The following is a 20,414-nucleotide window of genomic DNA, read 5'->3' as shown; positions in this document are numbered from 1 at the left end:
CTTGACAATAGAACGACAATCCGATATCAGAAGGGTTCAGATAACTACAGAACGAAGCCAACCTCAGCGTGAGCTTTGGTTGCGATTGGTATGAACTTTGAACTCTTATTCACTACAGAAGTGATACCTCCTAGCCGTTGAGTTAGCAGCGGCCGCTGTAAACGTGGGCTAGGAAAGGACGAACAGAGTATCCCGTCTACCACACAACGTTTCCCGTTCACCACCAGAGACACTCTTCAAAAGACAACGGACTGTTGGGCAACACGGCCATCAATCTACCACCAACCTATTGAAGCGCAGCTCAGTAAATATTTATTGCATTTTCCTTTTCGAAATGGGCGGTAATTTAGAATGCATAAGGTACTGTATTTACGATAGAGACATCGCTTCTCCCTTTGTTCTTCAGTCTTCCCGCTCTATCACTCAAACCCAGCCCCCTTTTCTTTGTGTAACAAGCTGTCATATCTGTTCCCTCCGCAAGGGACGTTTTCCTTTATGACATTTGTAATCAAGGTATGATTCATTCTGCGTATATGTAATTGTGTGATTAGTTAGGTATTTAGTACTTTCAGATGAGACTGAAATAAGGTGACGTTTAATATTGCCTGCTATTTATGTAAAATATTACTAGGTCTTTAAGAGTTTATTCGGAAGATAACAGCTCTATAAACACTCTTTCGTGGTGCCCCCAGACTTTCTAGTTAATTACATTTACATGATTAGCTCAATCAGGTAATATTAAATACAGAGAAAGGATTTTATAGAATAGCATGTCATATCACTTAATCCGGCATAGCCAAAGACACGACAATAGCATAACTACGTTAAGCTGTTATAGCGTGATATTAATGCGTTCTAAGATGATATAGCAGAAACAACTGGCAAGTGTCTTCACTGACATTTTCAACCTCTCCCTGACCCGAGTCTGTAATATCTAAGCAGACCACCATAGTTCCAAGCAGACCACCATAGTCCATGTGCCCAAGAAAGCAACCTGCCTAAATGAAAGGCTGGTTATGGCTCACATCAACACCATCATGCAGGGAAACCCTAGACGCACTCCATTTCAGATCCACAGATGAGACACAATCACAGTCCACACTACCCTTTACCACCTGAACAAAAGGAACACCTACGTGAGAATGCTGTTCATTGACTACAGCTTAGCGTTCAACATCATAGTTCCCTCAAAGCTCATCACTAAGCTAAGAACCCTGGGACTAAACACCTCCCTCTGCAACTGGATCCTGGACTTTCTGATGAGCCGCCCCTAGGCGGTGAGGGTCGGCAACAACTGTACCGGTACCCCCTGTATATAGCCTCCACATTGACTCGGTACCGCTACCCCCTGTATATAGCCTCCACATTGACTCTGTACCGGTACCCCCTGTATATAGCCTCCACATTGACTCTGTACCGGTACCCCCTGTATATAGCCTCCACATTGACTCTGTACCGGTACCCCCTGTATATAGTCTCCACATTGACTCTGTACCGTAACACCCTGTATATAGCCTCCACATTGACTCTGTACCGGTACCCCCTGTATATAGTCTCCACATTGACTCTGTACCGTAACACCCTGTATATAGCCTCCACATTGACTCTGTACCGTAACACCCTGTATATAGCCTCCACATTGACTCTGTACCGGTACCCCCTGTATATAGCCTCCACATTGACTCTGTACCGTAACACCCTGTATATAGCCTCCACATTGACTCTGTACCGTAACACCCTGTATATAGCCTCCACATTGACTCTGTACCGGTACCCCCTGTATATAGCCTCCACATTGACTCTGTACCGGTACCCCCTGTATATAGCCTCCACATTGACTCTGTACCGTAACACCCTGTATATAGCCTCCACATTGACTCTGTACCGGTACCACCTGTATATAGCCTCCACATTGACTCTGTACCGGTATCCCCTGTATATAGCCTCCACATTGACTCTGTACCGGTACCCCCTGTATATAGCCTCCACATTGACTCTGTACCGGTATCCCCTGTATATAGCCTCCACATTGACTCTGTACCGGTACCCCCTGTATATAGCCTCCACATTGACTCTGTACCGGTATCCCCTGCATATAGACTCGTTGTTGTCATTTTCTTATTACTTTTAGATTTTTATTTAGTAAATATTTTCTTAACTTTCTTGAACTGCATTGTTAAGGTCTTTTAAGTAAGCATTTCACGGTATGGTATACACCTGTTGTATTCAGCATTTCACGGTATGGTATACACCTGTTGTATTCAGCATTTCACGGTATGGTATACACCTGTTGTATTCAGCATTTCACGGTATGGTATACACCTGTTTTATTCAGCATTTCACGGTATGGTATACACCTGTTGTATTCAGCATTTCACGGTATGGTATACACCTGTTGTATTCAGCATTTCACTGTATGGTATACACCTGTTGTATTCAGCATTTCACTGTAAGGTCTACTACACCTGTTGTATTCAGCATTTCACGGTATGGTATACACCTGTTGTATTCAGCATTTCACGGTATGGTATACACCTGTTGTATTCAGCATTTCACGGTATGGTATACACCTGTTGTATTCAGCATTTCACGGTATGGTATACACCTGTTGTATTCAGCATTTCACGGTATGGTATACACCTGTTGTATTCAGCGCATGTAACAATTTGATTTTATATGAATGATGTTAATACGTTATTGCATGATATTAATAACGTTATGATATTGATATGTAGAGACACTGAATGATCGGCTATGAAAAGCCAACTGACATTTACTCCTGAGGTGCTGACCTGTTGCACCCTCTACAACCACTGTGATTATTATTATCTGACCCTGCTGGTCATCTATGAACGTTTGAACATCTTGGCCATGTTCTGTTATAATCTCCACCCAGAAGAGGACTGGCCACCCCTCATAGCCTGGTTCCTCTCTAGGTTTCGGCCTTTCTAGGGAGTTTTTCCTAGCCGCATTGCTTGCCGTTTGGGGTTTTAGGCTGGGTATCTGTACAGCACTTTGAGATATCAGCTGATGTCAAAAGAAAGGCTTTATAAATAAATTTGATTGATTGATGTTATTAATGACATAAGCAGGAGAATGGTGAAATGTGAGAGACGGTTAACAAATACAATACATTTCAGTATATTAAAACCATTCAAATTTAATATGCTTTTGAAAGCCCAAAATACACTTCATCATCCAACAATAAATATTGTAAGACTGAGGATACGGCGTCTTGCTGTCTACACCATAGAAAGTCATATTTCTATGACGTGGCCCCTATACTGGAGCTTCCTCTTAACTCATCACCATAGTAATGGGGGGAGAGGGGGGAGACAAGTCAATAACAACCTAAAAATAAAGACAATTTACTCAAACTAGTTATTTCACTCGTCACAAGTAAGTGTGCATCCCATCCAATCTATATATTTTACATATTCAATTTGGATACGCAGTTAAGTTATATGTATAAACCCTGTAGTTTGAGATTTTTTAAAATTTGTTTTAAACTAACATCCTAGACCCAATTTCTGTCTAACTATATGAAACATTATACAGTACAATAGCCCTCTTGGAAGATGTGAATATTGGTTCATGATTATAAAACAAGTCTGTAGGTGGAGATTTCACTTGAAAATGTGTAAACGTTGTCCACCAGATTCCCAATGTTACAATGTGTGAAATACCTTTTTTTAGATTTATTTTTAAATCCTGATTGCTTAAGACAACTACAAACATACTTGAAAATCTGTAGCCTGGTCCCAGATCATTGGCTCCGACAATGACAGTTATGAGTTGGGCTAGACAGCACAAACAGAACTGGGACCAGGCTTGATATCGTGTGCTTTTGATCCCGAGATTCTGAAGAAGAAAAACAAAACATTGAATCAAAGTGAATGTCTCTGACTTGTTGAAACTGTACAAAAGAATAATAATTAAACATAGCATCCTGAAAAATAAAGAGAAAATGAATTCACATAAAGCATGTTATTTACAAAACAATTATTCAAATCTCTCAAGTCAGTCAGTCCTAATTCGGGTTGACAGAATTAAGCCACGAACAACAATATAGTCAGGGACGAACATTGATCGGCTTGAATAGTTGGTCAGGCTGTCCAGGTATACTGTAGGTGGAGTTAGGGCCAGGAGTTGCTCCTGGTCAAGTCACATGGTAAGGAAGAACACCAGGTCCTGGAGAATCGGGATGTACCATTCTCTTTCCCAAGAAATATACACTTGCATAGTCCCTATCCTGGATCTAAAAGCATAGGATTAGGGAAAAGCAATGGCTGGAAGAAGTTTCCTCCATTGTAAAAACACATGCGAGAAAGTGTACAAGTCCAGAAGGGTTGAGAACTGGGACTAAGTCATAGTATTGGTGAAGGAAGGAGCAACGGGCTGTTTCTGGAATGTACAAGAACAAACAGCACATATACATGAAGACATACACTACCATTGCACTTATCCTTTTAACTATGACATCACAAAGCAAAAGGACAACAACAAAATGTTTAAAAAAAACCTACATAGTGCTAGATAAAATATTTGTTTCATTTTTCCCCCATTCCGTTATAGCACAGTCTGAAGAAAGAACCGCATTCATCATGAATCTCTTGACTAGCCTCCGGGCTTCACCGGTCTGTCCGGTTGAGTTTCCTATTAATACGAAGTCACCCACATCCCTCAAATTGGCCAGAGAAAACATCTCTTAACGTCTGGGTTGTATTTTTATTCATACACAACGTAGCAAAACATTCTTCAACGGCAAATGGAATAAAAATAAAAGTGATTCTTATTGAATAAATTCAGATTCAGTCCATGGTTTCTCCCATATGGTGTCTAATGACTACGACCCTGATAAACATAGTGGGCGGGGTGATAAGCCTACCCTCTCTCGGCCAGCCAATCATCGGAGCTGAAGATGGAGGATGGTAGTGTGTGAAGAAACTGTCTCTTTATGCCTTAAAATGAGGTGTCTGCCTCACGTAGATTTCTGCCTATAGTGAAGCGTCAAGTCCCCTCCACTTTTCCAGATAAAATGCTTGACAGTTCGCAGGTCCATGTTTGGGTCCAGGACCTGTGTGAGAACAGAGAAGACCGACCAAGGATGTGAATCAGGTGGATATGCATTTCAGTCATCGCTGTCATTATTACGCTGTAATATGACTTAACTAAACCAAAATCAGCATTGCGGCAATCTGTAATATGACATGGTATACTAAACCAAAATAACTTTCAAAAAATCAACATCGAAGCAACAAACCTCATTGCCCAAACCACCATCAAAAGTGAAGCTGTCAAGTAGTGGACTTTTTTTTCAAAAAAGACTTATGAATCACAACAGATACACACTCTCCTTCAACCATCAACAACTGAGGTCCATAATCTTTACTATAAAAAAAAAGAAGCTAAGATTGTTCCTCATTCCTCCCGAAACTACAGGAGAATGAGGAGTAGGGAGGGTTCCCACCTGGTCTTGACATATCAGTTCAATCTTCTCCTCGGCCATGAGGGCCATGTCCTCGTCCTTCTCCGTCTCTCCCGGCTTGTCATTGGCTGCCAAGGAGGAAGCAGTGGTCTGGGACTCAGTGTCCAGGTTAATGATCTTCTCATAGACGTGTTCCATCACCTTCCTCACCTGCAGCATGTCACTGGCAGACAGACGGTCCCTACAGAGAGAGAGAGAGAAACACACACACACACAGACAGTGGAATAAAAGGATGTGTCAAGGGAAGTGGGATCTTGATCTCCGACGGGAAATGTCGACGGTGCATTTATATGTAGAGGTCAAATCGTGTGAGTGTGTGTGTGTGTGTGTGTGTGTGTAGGATTTATTCAGGTAAGAACATCAAAGTCGAATATTAATAAAAGGGACTTGGAAGTGTGGAATGTAGTGATTTCTCATGAAGAAACCTGAAACGGAGAAAATCAAAAAATCTAAATGTTACTTCTTCAGTGTCTTGGCTCCAGAAGAAGAGTGGGGTTGGAGGTAGAACGGGATCTTGTTGAATTTCGGCATGTTCTTCTGGAGGACATAGAAAAAGAGGGCAAAAATGTTTTTAAAAAATGAAGTGAAGTCCGAGGCAAGAAGAGTAAAAGCAAAGGAAGACTGAAGAGGTCCTTACGTCCACGGTGATGTCTATGACCCACTGTGGGACTGTCTCATTCAGTAACATAGACTCCGTCTCCCCACCCGAGTCCCTACACAACAGTCTGAAACAGGAGACTCAGCATTAGAACAGCTAGAAGAACAGTGCAGGGAAGTAAACAAACGTTGCAAACAGGACTGGGGTTTTTTTGTGTGTCCAACTGGTGATGCAAGACAAGTAGTGATTCATTCTCAGATTCATGAATGATCGCATGCATGATATAGCCTCGACAAAAATGTTTTGCTCCCAAAATTCTCTATAATCCCTCAATCAAATGTATTTATATAACAGTAGTGTTATGATTGGGGAGGGGGGGGTAGTGTTAGGTCATAGACAAACACACTACCCAGGTTACACTTCACTCCCTTCCTCCGGGGGGCAGCAGCAACCTTGTCCAGATGCTGAGCCTGGTTGATAAGCACATCAGGTGATTGTCAGTCAGTGTCCCAGCTGGCAGAGCTGCGAGGCTGCTGGTCGGTTTGGTGGTCATGAGGCTTTCCATTTGGAATCTTTAGCTTAGACATGCCTGTCTGTAGTTTTCCTTTCTGTATAGATCTGTTTCTGTGACCACATGATAATCCACTTGGGCTCACTGACCCAAAGGGGTCAAGACAGAGCCCTGGACCTAAGGTAAGGTTGTCGTCTCCCTGGGCACACCTGCATCCAACGCAGTCCTCATACACTGATTTCTCACAAATTCACACATTCATTCAGCTTAAGGACCATGTAGCTAGGCTAGGATCCCAAGACATAATGAGTCAGGTTACAGACCATGTAGCTAAGACCCCTAGACATAATGGGTCAGGTTACAGACCATGTAGCTAGGCTTAAGACCCCATAGAAATAATGAGTCGGGTTACAGACCATGTAGCTAAGACCCCTAGACATACTGAGTCAGGTTACAGACCATGTAGCTAGGCTTAAGACCACATAGAAATAATGAGTCGGGTTACAGACCATGTAGCTAAGACCCCTAGAAATAATGAGTCGGGTTACAGACCATTGTCATGACTCTCCTGTGACGATCTGAAGGACCAGGTCACAGTGAGTCCTCTCTACAGCGTGCTCTCTCTCGTAGAGGGGGAATATCATGACCCTCCTGTGACGATCTGAAGGACCGGGTCACAGTGAGTCCTCTCTACAGCGTGCTCTCTCTCGTAGAGAGGGAATATCATGACTCGTGAAGATCTGAAGGACCGGGTTACAGTGAGTCCTCTCTACAGCGTGCTCTCTCTCGTAGAGGGGGAATATCATGACCCTCCTGTGACGATCTGAAGGACCGGGTTACAGTGAGTCCTCTCTACAGCGTGCTCTCTCTCGTAGAGGGGGAATATCATGACCCTCCTGTGACGATCTGAAGGACCAGGTCACAGTGAGTCCTCTCTACAGCGTGCTCTCTCTCGTAGAGAGGGAATATCATGACTCGTGAAGATCTGAAGGACCGGGTTACAGTGAGTCCTCTCTACAGCGTGTTCTCTCTAGTAGAGTGGGAATATCATGACTCGTGAAGATCTGAAGGACCGGGTTACAGTGGGTCTCTCTCATAGAGGGGGGAGAGCGGGAAGTCAACTGTTTTATGGTCGGTCATAAAATACACTGCCTCTATGCTCTGTAGTGTTTGAGCTTGGAATGTAAACTGTGGAACACAGAGACCCTTGGTCATCAAAAGTTTGAAAAATTATAACAATATTTTTTATTGTTGAGAATGTGGGAGTGGTCTGTGGACACTTAAAGGCACAGTCATGACGAGTGGGTTTCACTTGGTGATCTCATGAGGGACAGGAAACACACAACTGTATCTCTTAAAGTGTACATTTCCCAGCGGTCAGCTTTACATCTACATATCGTGGAACGTATGTGATTAAACATGAAACTTTTTGTGAAAAGATGTAATGTGATGTTAGCCTTCTAAGTGAGAATATGGATTTTCATTTAAAAGCTGAACTAGTCAGTGGTCACACCACAGAAAACTATAACCACAAAGTATATTGTGACTTCTGGGGAAGTTAACCAGAGACTCTCTGATGAATGGACTCTCCAGCAGACGTACCGGCGATTCCAACAGAGAAGACAACAAATACATACATTGCAATTATTCTCAAATGAACGGCCGTTCATGTGCAAAGGATTAGCATTTCAATTAATATAATTATCAACTGTGGTAGTGAATCCATTTTGTCTTTTCTGCTCTCAGTCCCCACCCCTTTCCATTGTCTACCAAGCCTTCATATTGGCTTAGTCCACTAGGGACTTTTACTTTGTATCATGTAGTAACCCAAATATCCACTGTTGGTTTGTTATGTAATTCTGTGTGACTATTTAGTTAGTAAATACATAATTAAGGAAATGTGTATATGGCTGATTCATGATTTAGTCTAGGGTTCGAGGACGTTCAGTAATGGAACTGATAATGTATCATTATTATTATTATTATTACCTCAATGAGAATGACTAATCGATAAGATATGAAAATATCTGAAGAGTTATATTCAGGAAATTACCACTCTATAAACAACATTTTTCCATGGTGCCCCGACTTCCTAGTTAATTAAAGTTACATGATTACTTTAATTGCGTAATTAAATTACACAGAGAATTGATTTGATAAAAATAACAGTCTTCACATTTAATGATAGGTCACAGACACGACACCATGTAGCTGGGCCTAAGACCCCTGGACATAATGAGTCAGGTTACAGACCATGTAGCTAGGACCCCTAGACATAATGAGTCAGGTTACAGACCATGTAGCTAGGACCCCTAGACATAATGAGTGAGGTTACAGACCATGTAGCTAGGACCCCTAGACATAATGAGTCAGGTTACAGACCATGTAGCTAGGACCCTTAGACATAATGAGTCAGGTTACAGACCATGTAGCTAGGACCCCTAGACATAATGAGTCAGGTTACAGACCATGTAGCTAGGACCCCTAGACATAATGAGTCAGGTTAAAGACCATGTAGCTAGGAGGCCTAGACATAATGAGTCAGATTACAGACCATGTAGCTAGGAGGCCTAGACATAATGAGTCAGGTTACAGACTATGTAGCTAGGACCCCTAGACATAATGAGTCAGGTTACAGACCATGTAGCTAGGAGGCCTAGACATAATGAGCCAGATTACAGACCATGTAGCTAGGAGGCCTAGACATAATGAGTCAGGTTACAGACCATGCAGCTAGGAGGCCTAGACATAATGAGTCAGGTTACAGACCATGTAGCTAGGCCTAAGACCCCTAGACTTAGCGAGTCTAACAATATTAGCAGGCTAGCTATGGGTTTCGTAAAATTGAAATATGTACCGGAACAGAGTCCTCCCTCCTGCCTCTCCGAAGATGACTGGAGTGTGTGGAGGCACCTGGAAGTACCCATTCCCTTTCTGCACCCGCGTCTCCTGCTCCCCATTCACTGCTGCTGGGGTTTGGACAAGGTCAAAAGTCACTAGAATATTTTTTACTGCTCCTATACCATGATGAAATAGTGAGTCTATGGACATTTTTTTCTGGGCCCTAACCCTGCGACATGGGATGTCTAACACTATAGCCGTCTACAGCCAATATCTCAGGTGAACACTGTTTTTGACAACAACAACAAGGCCAATTTACCATGGTTGACCTCGTTCTCCTCCTCATCCATGGGGTTGATGTGCGTCCTGGGCCAGAACTCTAGCAGGGCCTGAAGTAGCAGTCCACCAAGGTTCACTATACACACACACACACAAACATTGCAAAGCTAAAGGATAAACAAAAAAAAATGCAGTATGAAGAAGTTATATTAAAAATTAAAACCCCCCAAAAAAATCGTACACTTTGGGTCCGATCCATCGGAGCTTGAGAAGCCAGCATCCTTAGCAGACACCCAGGCAGCGAAGCAGTCACTCTCATCCAGCGTGATGGTCAGCATCTATCCAGCAACACACAGGAGGGAGAGAGAGCCACAACATCAACCAATCTTATCTAGCTAGCTTCACCTTTTCAAAAAACACTGAATAAGTATAGTATTACTAAGTTATAAAACGAGAAACTTACCCCTGTCTTGAGGTCGACAGAGAACCAGTTTGGGACGTAGACCTGCTTGAACCTCTTCTTGATCTCTTCATCAAACTCTACTTTCCCCAGGTCCTCTCCCTTACAGGCTTTCAGCACGTCCCAGAATGCAACATTGTTGTTGGTGTCTTTGGTGACGATGTGCCTCTTGTCGTTCAGAATGTGACACTGAATTATACTGGCCCCTCCTACAACAGCAAATATGTACAGTAGTTATCGTTTGACCACAGCAAGACTAGGTTTGGGCGGTATTAAGATTTTCATACAATTTCTGTACCATAACGGGATACACGATATTACTAAAAGTGCACACAAGGGGCACTATTTTTTAAATTTTAAATACAGTGCCATTGGAAAGCACTCAGACCCCTTGACATTATCCATGGTTTGTTAGGTTTTTATTTTTCAGAGTAAATAACTCACGGACACTAGAGAAGCTAAACCAAGTTTAATTCTTCCCAAAGGGTCGTTACAGTTGTATTCAGAGAACAAAACATTTCTCACCATCACAGGTAAATATCTCCACTTTGGACACTCTTCCTCTCCAATCCTTACATCTTATGGTTCCACAGGAACCTTATAACTCCCTTCAGGGGATCTGACCTCACCACCTGACCTCCTCCCCTCCTTCGCCTAATCCACAGATGTCCATCTGCCTCCCCTATAGCAATCCTTTGATCTCCTCCCGTCCACGCAGCACATTCCACAGCCACTCTGTCTTTCTACAGATCTCACTCCTTTATATACTATGCATCTCATCTATCATGTCTTTTAATATCTCAATGTTCGAAATGTAGAATCCAACAGGTTACAGCCTTATTCTAAAACAGATTAAATATTTTTCCCCCACTCATACACACAATATCTCATAATGACAAAGCAAAAACAGGTTTGTAGAATTTTTTGCAAATTTAAAATATATATAAAAAAATAGATTTTACAATCACATTTACATAAGTATTCAGACACTTTACTCAGTCCTTTGTTGAAGCACCTTTGGCAGCAATTTCAGCCTCGAGTCTTCTTGGGTATGACGCTACAAATGCAGGTGTGCTTGGCACACCTGCATTTGGTGTTTCTCCCATTGTTCTCTGCAGATCCTCTCAAGTTCTGTCAGGTTGGATGGGGAGCTTCACTGCAAAGCTATTTTCAGGTTTCTCCAGAGACGTTCAGTCGGGTTCAAGTCCAGGCTCTGGCTGGGCCACTCAAGGACATTCAGAGACTTGTCCCAAAGCCACTCCTGCGTTGTCTTGGCTGTGTGCTTTGGGTCGTTGTCCTGTTGGAAGGTGAACCTTCACCCCAGTCTGAGGTCCTGAGTGCTCTGGAGCAGGTTTTCATCAAGGATATCTCTGTACTCTGACGAGTCTTCCAGTCCCTGCCACTGAGTGTCTTTAGGTGCCTTTTGGCAAACTCCAAGTGGGCCGTCATGTGATTTTTACTGAGGAGTGGCTTCAGTCTGGCCACTCTACCATAAAGGCCCAATTGGACTAGTGCTGCAGAGATGGGAGAACCTTCCAGAAGGACAATTACCTCCACAGAGGAACTCTGGAGGTCTGTCAGATGACCAAGAACCCGATGGTTACCTCCCTGACCAAGGCCATTGTCCCCTGATTGCTCAGTTTGGCCGTGCGGGCCAGCTCTAGATAGAAGTTTGGAGCCACCAAGACTCATTTAAGAATGATGGAGGCCACTGTGTTCTTGGGGAGCTTCAATGCTGCAGAAATGTTTGGGTACCTTTCCCCAGATAGGATTGTGTCGAGGCACAGATCTGTCTCTGAGCTCTACGGATAATTATTTTGACCTCATGACTTGTTTTTTGCTCTGACATTCTCTGTCAACTGTGATACCTTATAGACAGGTGTGTGCCTTTCCAAATCATGTCCAATCAATTGAATTTACCACAGGTGGACTCCAATTAAGTTGTAGAAACAAGGATAATCAATGGAAACAGGATGCACCAGAGCTCAATTTTTAGTCTCATATCAAAGGGTCTGAATACTTATGTAAATATGGTATTTGTTTTTAATATATTTGCCCATTTTTTTTTGCAAATAATAATATTTTTTGCTTTGTCATTATGGCGTGTAGATTAATGAGGGAAAAATTATAATTTAATCCATTTTAGAATAAGGCTTGGACGTAAATTATTTTTTGTAAAGGGTCAAGTGATATTTAAGCAATAAAGCCCGAGGTGTGACATATGGCCAATATACCACGGCTAAGAGCATTTTTTATGTACGACGCAACGCTGAGTGCCTGGACACAGCCCTTAGCCGTGGTATATTGTCCATACATCAAATCCCCAAGGCGTCTTTATTGCCATTATAAACTGGTTACCAAAGTAATTACAGCAGTACAAATAAATGTTTCGTCATACAACTGAGCAAGAGGACAAGTACATTAAGAGTGTCTAGTTTGAGAAACAGACGCTTCACAAGTTCTCAACTGGCAGCTTCTGAGACTGGTGTTTTGCAGGTACTATTTAATGAAGCTGCCAGTTGAGGACTTGTCTGTTTCTCAAACTAGACACTCTTAATGTACTCTTAATGTACTTAATGTACTTGTCCTCTTGCTCAGTTGTGCACCGGGGCCTCACACTCCTCTTTCCATTCTGGTTAGAGCCAGTTTGCGATGTTCTGTGAAGGGAGTAATAAATAAAGGCAATGCTACCAAATAATTATTGAGTGTATGTAAACTTCTGAGCCACTGGGAATGTGATGAAAGAAATAAAAGCTGAAATAAATCTCTCTACTATTATTCTGACATTTCACATTCTTAAAATAAAGTGGTGATCCTAACTGACCTAAAACAGGATTTTTTTTTACTAGCATTAAAATGTCAGGAATTGTGAAAAACTGAGTTTAAATGCATTTGGCTAAGGTGTATGTAGTAAACTTATATAGATTTGGGGGTATTGAAAATCATACCGTCGGTATTTCGAAATACCCTGGTATACACTATAAACGATATATCGCCCAAGCCTAGTTCATGGTTAGAAACTAGGGTCACATCTGCCTCTCCTCACAACCACTGTATTCAGGAAGAGATAGTTTAAAAAACAAACCAAAGAGGATCTATTTGAGTGAGGTCAACAAACAGGTTGCACTAAGATTCATGTGAAAACTACACCCAGTTAGGTGGATCACTCCACACCCACTAACATAGCCGTACCTTTGATGACCTGTTCAGGCGCTGTACACAGCGGGGTCAGGGGGGCGATGATGTCATTGTCATAATCCCCAGACGCCCGGAAGTTGTGGATTCCCTTTAGACACTGCAACAAAAACAGAAAAAAAAAATAAGATTTATTTTTTAGATAAAAAATGAATTGACCCCAACCCTGACACATAGAAAGCCCTAGATTGATCTCTGAGGGCATCGGAAGACATGGCATGCTTGTTTGTTTACCCATTTGTTAACAGATGACTTGGTGGTAGAGACCCAGATAACAGGAGGAGGGTCAGCTGTCCTGTCCAGTTCCATCTGAGGAGGAGAGGGATAGCCCATGTCAGACCCAGGTTAATACACACACACCCACCCACATCCCACTCCCTCAACCTCAGTAGCTCAGCACCCCCCTCCCTCCCTCACTCACCCTCAGTAGCTCAGCACCCCCCCCCCTCCCTCCCTCACCCCCAGTAGCTCAGCATCCCTCCCTCGCCCTCAGTATCTCAGCACCCCTCCCCCGCCTCCCTCACCCTCAGTAGCTCAGCACCCCCCTCCCCCCTCCTCAGTAGCTCAGCACCCCCCTCCCCCCTCCCTCCCTCAGTAGCTCAGCACCCCCCTCACCCTCAGTAGCTCAGCACCCCCCTCCCCCCTCCCTCCCTCAGTAGCTCAGCACCCCCCTCCCCCACCCTGAGTAGCTCAGCACCCCCCTTCCCCTTACCTTCAGTACAGGGGCCTTCTCCTCACCGATGAGTACTCTGATGTCAGGGTTCCTCAGGTCGGTGCAGAAGATCTTCTTGTCTCTGCCTCCAGAGTAGATGTGTGTGAAGGCTTCGTTCACCTGCAGGGCCCACACTCCCTCGTCGTGGACCCGATACGTAGCGATACACCTCTGCTGACCCAGAGACCACAACCTGATGGTTCCATCTGAGCTGCCTGACAGACACTGGGAACCACAGAGAGAGGAGAGTTAGACTGATGGACAACCAAACAGAAAAGGTTCATGTAATAGAGGGTCAGATGCAATGTAGGAAAAATGCTGAGACGGAAAAGAAAAATACTCATTATTTTAGGACCAAGTTCTGGTAGAACCTCTCACTTCATTTTCTTTATAACCGTTTTCTGAAAATGTATTATCTAGTATTATCTATTATTTAGCCGAATCAAGATATGCCTTACCTGTGTGCCGTCCCGGTTCAGCAACAGTGACTTGACGTTGTCGGAGTGGCCTTTCAGCTTCATCAGCTTAGCACACGTCCTAGGGTCCCATACTCTCAGGACCTGATGAAACGTCAACAGATTGAAGAGACAACAACCTTTAAAACCCAACAGCGGTCTACAAATATGCAGTAGAACTTGTGCTTGGTAAATAAAGGTGACCTTTCAAAAGGGCAGCCAAACAACTGCCGTCAAAAAATGTAGATATACAATTAAATTGTATTAAAAACATTAACTTTGACCTGGCAAAAAAATAAATAAATAAGTGACTAAAAATGTTGCCCTCTAACCTTTTCAGTGGAGCCAGATACGATGACTGTCCCCATCTGGTTCATAGCCAAGCTGTAGATGGAGTCTTTGTTCCCACTGAGGGACGACGCTGTCACACACACACGCACAACGGTTAAGATTCCAACGGTCGGCGCACAGGTTTGTGTTAGGTAAAAGCATTGTTTTAAGGGCACGTACTGCAACGGAAAACAATAGGCTTTGCGGGATTAAAGATTGATTTCTGCCTCAACAAATACCTGTTCTCCAGATACAAATTAAGTCTAGTCCTGGCCCGAAAACGTCTTTCAATGGCGAATCTTCATTGAGAATGCTATTTAGACCTGGACTAGGCTTCATCTGTGTCTACGAAACCGGCCTGTGGAGATGTTTTTAAACTCAATGGGACTCAACTTGTAAATATTGTAGAAATCAATAAAATGACATTTACTGGTGACAGTGTTGTTGGAGGCAGTCAGTGCTGTTAGTGTGTTGACGTCCCACAGGAAGATCTGTCTGTCTAACCCTGCTGACGCCACCAGCTCCTTGTCTTTAGCATATGCCAATGCCTTCACATAGTCCTGCCAGGGGGGAAATACAAACTCAACATCACTTTGTGGTCTTCACATAGTCCTGCCAGGGGGAAATACAAACTCAACATCACTTTGTGGTCTTCACATAGTCCTGCCAGAGGGAAATACAAACTCAACATCACTTTGTGGTCTTCACATAGTCCTGCCAGGGGGAAATACAAACTCAACATCACTTTGTGGTCTTCACATAGTCCTGCCAGGGGGCAATACAACATAACTTTTTCCTTCTTCTTTCAAATAGGAAATCTCTATTATACTGTTTAAAAATATGCACAATTCCACAGCAGAACAGTATTCTGTAAATGGACATCATATTTCTGAACCACAAAGGCCAAATATCGAGTGTAAAAAAAAAGAAGAAGCACCTTGTGAGTCCGTAACGTTGACATGCAGAATCCTTTCTGTGCGTTCCACACTTTCACTGTCGTGTCTGATGAAGCAGAGATCACTGGAAAGAAAGAATTTTTAAAACACAGTGAATTATAAAAACAGAATGTTTCTAATACATTGGACTACTGATGATGCGGTGTTCAATACTAATATTAATACTAATAATAGGCTTTGGGGGGGGTTTTCTATTTATATTTTAAGGTTGGACGTCAGCACGTGGGGCGCACCGATTGGCTCCGCCTCGTTAGTCCGTATGTGTTACAGGTGATATTTAAGAGTGGCTGGCCTATGCTCCGGTGCTCTTGAGAGATGTGAATTACTTAAAAATCATACATTGTGATTTTCTGGATTTTTGTTTTAGATTCCGTCTCTCACAGTTGAAGTGTACCTATGAAATTACAGACCTCCACATGCTTTGTAAGTAGGAAAACCTGCAAAATCGGCAGTGTATCAAATACTTGTTCTCCCCACTGTATTACCTCAACTAACCTGTGCACCTCCACACTGACTCGGTACCGGTGCCCCCTGTATATAGTCTCCACATTGACTCAGTACCGGTGCCCCCTGTATATAGCCTCCAAAATGACTCGGTACCGGTGCCCCCTGTATATAGCCTCCACACTGACTCGGTACCGGTGCCCCCTGTATATAGCCTCCACACTGACTCTGTACCGGTGCCCCCTGTATATAGCCTCCACACTGACTCTGTACCGGTGCCCCCTGTATGTAGCCTCCACGTTGACACTGTACCGGTACCCCCTGTATATAGCCTCCACATTGACTTTGTACCGGTACCCCCTGTATATAGCCTCCACATTGACTCTGTACCGGTACCCCCTGTATATAGCCTCCACATTGACTCTGTACCGGTGCCCCCTGTATATAGCCTCCACATTGACTCTGTACCGGTACCCCCTGTATATAGCCTCCACATTGTACCGTAACACCCTGTATATAGCCTCCACATTGACTCTGTACCGGTGCCCCCTGTATATAGCCTCCACATTGACTCTGTACCGGTACCCCCTGTACATAGCCTCCACATTGACTCTGTACCGGTACCCCCTGTATATAGCCTCCACATTGACTCTGTACCAGTACCCTCTGTATATAGTCTCCACATTGACTCTGTACCGGTACCCCCTGTATATAGCCTCCACATAGACTCTGTACCGGTACCCCCTGTATATAGCCTCCACATTGACTCTGTACCGGTACCCCCTGTATATAGCCTCCACATTGACTCTGTACCGGTACCCCCTGTATACAGCCTCCACATTGACTCTGTACCGGTACCCCCTGTATATAGCCTCCACATTGACTCTGTACCGGTACCCCCTGTATATAGCCTCCACATTGACTCTGTACCAGTACCCCCTGTATATAGTCTCCACATTGACTCTGTACCAGTACCCCCTGTATATAGTCTCCACATTGACACTGTACCGGTACCCCCTGTATATAGCCTCCACATTGACTCTGTACCAGTACCCCCTGTATATAGTCTCCACATTGACACTGTACCGGTACCCCCTGTATACAGCCTTGTTATTGTTATTCTTACTTTTTTACTTTAGTCTACTTGCTAAATATTTTCTTAACTCTTCTTGAACTGCACTGTTGGTTAAGGGCCTGTAAGTAAGCATTTCACGGTAAAGTCTACACTTGTTGTATTCGGTGCATGTGACAAATAAAGTTTGATTTGATGCGTCTCTGTTTGGCACTCAGCTTTAAGGAGATAGATAGGGGGTAAGGCCCTACTAAAGACTAGCGTCCTGTTCAAGGGATGTACTGTTACATTAAGCTGCTTCACGCTACAGAAACAGGAGATGGGCTCCTGCTCCTATGAGCTGTTCTGGTTCACTCTACAGAAACAGGAGATGGGCTCCTGCTCCTATGAGTTGTTCTGGTTCACTCTACAGAAACAGGAGATGGGCTCCTGCTCCTATGAGCTGTTCTGGTTCACTCTACAGAAACAGGAGATGGGCTCCTGCTCCTATGAGCTGTTCTGGTTCACTCTACAGAAACAGGAAATGGGCTCCTAATCATATGAGCCTTTCTTTCTGGTTCACTCTACAGAAACAGGAGATGGGCTCCTGCTCTTATGAGCCTTTCTGGTTCACTCTACAGAAACAGGAAATGGGCTCCTGCTCCTATGAGCCTTTCTGCTTCACGCTACAGAAACAGGAGATGGGCTCCTGCTCCTATGAGCTGTTCTGGTTCACTCTACAGAAACAGGAGATGGGCTCCTGCTCCTAAGAGCTGTTCCGGCTCGCTCACGCAAGGCTACCTACTTACTTAGAACCCCACCTGTTTTGGTTGTTAGTCTGTTAGTTCCCCCTTCTGTTTGAGTGACAATTTTTTGGTTTATTGCCGGGGAACATAACAATACTCACATGTCTTTCCATTGCAACAGAGGACGATGTCATTGACCCAGTCTGTATGGTGCTCCATGGAAGCGATGTAAGGGTCCTGCTATGGTAAAATAACATTCACTTAACATAAGTGGTGACGGGGGGGTTTCCCAAACACAGATTAAGCCTAATCGTGGTCTTAAAACACATTCAATGGAGATGATACAGGAAACCATCTCACAAAGGGTTAGGGCAGGGCTATGCTAATATTAAGATGTATCAAAGGGTGACTGGGACGCAATACCTTGTGCTGGTTGACACTCCATATCCTGATGATAGAGTCTCTTCCAGCCGTGAAGAGCCGGTTCAGTGCAGGGTCCAGCTGAAGAGCATTCACCCCATTGCGATTGTGCTTCTCCACCTCGTCTCTTATCACATAAGATACCTGCAAATAAAGATAGAGGGGGATGGTCAATAATAGCCTGAACACACCCCTTCTATAGCATTGACGCATGCGTGACTAAAGCTTTGGCCAAACGTTTTTTTTTATTTCACCTTTATTTAACCAGGTAGGCCAGTTGAGAACAAAGTTTCTCATTTACAACTGCGACCTGACCAAGATAAAGCAAAGCAGTGCGACACAAACAACAGCACATAGATACACATGGAATTAACAAACACAGTCTATAACACAATAAATAACACAATAAAAAAATATATATACAGTATGTGTATAAGTTGGCTGAGGCTCCATGACTACATTACAGTCACTTATGCATCTAGTTCACCGCATCATTTGCTAGCTAGCAAGCTACAGGTTAAGGTTTCAAGATCCTAGCTAACGTTAGCTAGCTGACACAGCTTCTTTTTTAAAAAACCTTTATTTAACTAGGCAAGTCAGTTAAGAACAAATTTGTATTTACAAGTGGCCTTAGACCACTGCGCCACTTGGGAGTCAGCTAACATGTTAGAATAGCAATTATCAATTCAATGACAATTTACACATACCCTAAGAAATGCAACAATGGTTAAATAAAATTGTCGCACAACTCAGGTTCATTTTAAGTTACTTTGTTCGAGCAAATCATGCTTCAAATCGTGTGTTTAGCATTCTAGCTAACTAGCATGTACGTTAGCTAGCCTGAGATGAGCATTCTTGGATTGCAATTTGCATCGTCTTTCCAAGATTAGTGGTGCACATTGTCACACTATTTGGAATAGTGTGCATTTTCATGTATACAGAGTTGTATTACAGAAATATCAATTGACCTGTACTTTCCTTCGCCCAGCGGCATTCTGTCTGTGGTGGGCCGCCATCTTACATGTTGACAGTCAAACCCTCATACGTCACATCCGAGAAGAAACACAGATAGAATAATGACGCTGATATTTCACCGGATGTATACATGTGAAGCCTCCGCTCTGCGTTTCCAATCACAAGCAAATATGGCTGGCAGTGGGAGAAGATTGAACGAGATGGATTGTGACCGACATTATGCAAACTTTTCTCATCGATTAATAATTTGATCTCAATACAGTTTTATGTATTTAAAACTATAATATTTTATGAACAGAGTGGACTAAGATTTGTAGACTTTGCCAAAGTCTTAAAACATCGCGTTGTTTAGGAAGTGCAAATGTGAATTTAGGTAGTGCACACATGCACTTCAGAGAGTAGGCGTTGACTAACCGAAACATGCAAATATTTTCTAGAACGTGCCAATAGGATCTTGGTAGCTTGTGCTAGACTCTGCCCACCTCCTTGCTAGTTCTGCCCACTATGACTCATTTGTTTCCATCGGAAACGACAAGCAGTGATCCATCTTGGATGAGTTATAAAAACTTTGCTACACGTTCTTCTTCGTCGATGAGGACTAACGGCATTTGGCATCCAAAAGAATGATGCATTCGCCATCTACTAGACTGGAGTATAATACATTGCTTGAAAAAAATAATAAAAATGCCCTACACTCACTAAAAACCCACCACCCTACTCCACTATTTAAATCTATTTAGTCCTACCTCAGGCCTGAAAGGATAGTACACCACCACATAACACATCCTGTAGCTCTTCTGACATCAAGTCTCGCACACCCAAATACCTCTCTGCAGCTGCCACCACATCCTCAATTTTCTGTGACTTTACGTTCCATCTCTGCAGTACAGTTGATAACCATTGATATAAATGCTAAAAATCCAATCTTTCTGAAACATATATCACTTGTTGG

At 43.3% G+C, this 20,414-nt stretch overlaps 1 protein-coding gene across 11 annotated transcripts; it reads right to left on the bottom strand.

Moving 5' to 3' along the window:
* Window positions 1–3,140: 3,140 nt before the first annotated feature.
* LOC139386627 (WD repeat-containing protein 48-like) lies at window positions 3,141–19,551 on the bottom strand. Of its 11 annotated transcripts, none has more exons than XR_011629084.1 (19): window positions 19,456–19,518; window positions 18,491–18,631; window positions 18,229–18,307; window positions 15,808–15,890; window positions 15,301–15,430; window positions 14,873–14,961; window positions 14,544–14,645; window positions 14,086–14,310; window positions 13,608–13,682; window positions 13,371–13,473; window positions 10,182–10,387; window positions 9,960–10,056; window positions 9,759–9,854; window positions 9,456–9,567; window positions 6,127–6,214; window positions 5,950–6,026; window positions 5,471–5,669; window positions 4,889–5,077; window positions 3,141–4,404 (listed from the first exon to the last, which is right to left on the bottom strand). XR_011629084.1 is itself a non-coding variant. In XM_071132358.1 (18 exons), exons 1-18 carry the CDS (start codon window positions 19,501–19,503, stop codon window positions 4,982–4,984), a joined length of 2,046 nt encoding a protein of 681 aa, XP_070988459.1. In that variant the 5' UTR covers window positions 19,504–19,551; the 3' UTR covers window positions 3,141–4,981. The 11 variants fall into 11 exon arrangements, 7 of the variants coding, with proteins under 7 accessions (XP_070988459.1, XP_070988462.1, XP_070988463.1 ...); XR_011629083.1 differs by having other exon boundaries at window positions 3,141–3,861; XR_011629085.1 differs by having other exon boundaries at window positions 3,141–3,861; window positions 18,229–18,304.
* Between the last annotated feature and the right edge of the window lie 863 nt (window positions 19,552–20,414).

This window comes from Oncorhynchus clarkii, chromosome 28 (assembly GCF_045791955.1).
Source record: "Oncorhynchus clarkii lewisi isolate Uvic-CL-2024 chromosome 28, UVic_Ocla_1.0, whole genome shotgun sequence".
Taxonomy (NCBI): Eukaryota; Metazoa; Chordata; class Actinopteri; order Salmoniformes; family Salmonidae; genus Oncorhynchus; species Oncorhynchus clarkii.
This window is presented reverse-complemented; position numbering and strand designations above follow the sequence as displayed.

What these genes read in the sequence shown, in the direction of transcription:
- LOC139386627 (XM_071132358.1), bottom strand. Translation starts at nt 19,503, where the DNA reads ATGGCGGCCCACCACAGACAGAATGCCGCTGGGCGAAGGAAAGTACAG. An exon ending in TATCTGGCTCCACTGAAAAG is followed by an intron (nt 14,646 to 14,872) that starts GTTAGAGGGCAA and finishes ACGTTTCATCAG; the next exon opens with GTCCTGAGAGTATGGGACCC. An exon ending in GGAGGGAGGACTCTGTTCCG is followed by an intron (nt 6,215 to 9,455) that starts GTACATATTTCA and finishes CTCCTGTTTCAG; the next exon opens with ACTGTTGTGTAGGGACTCGG.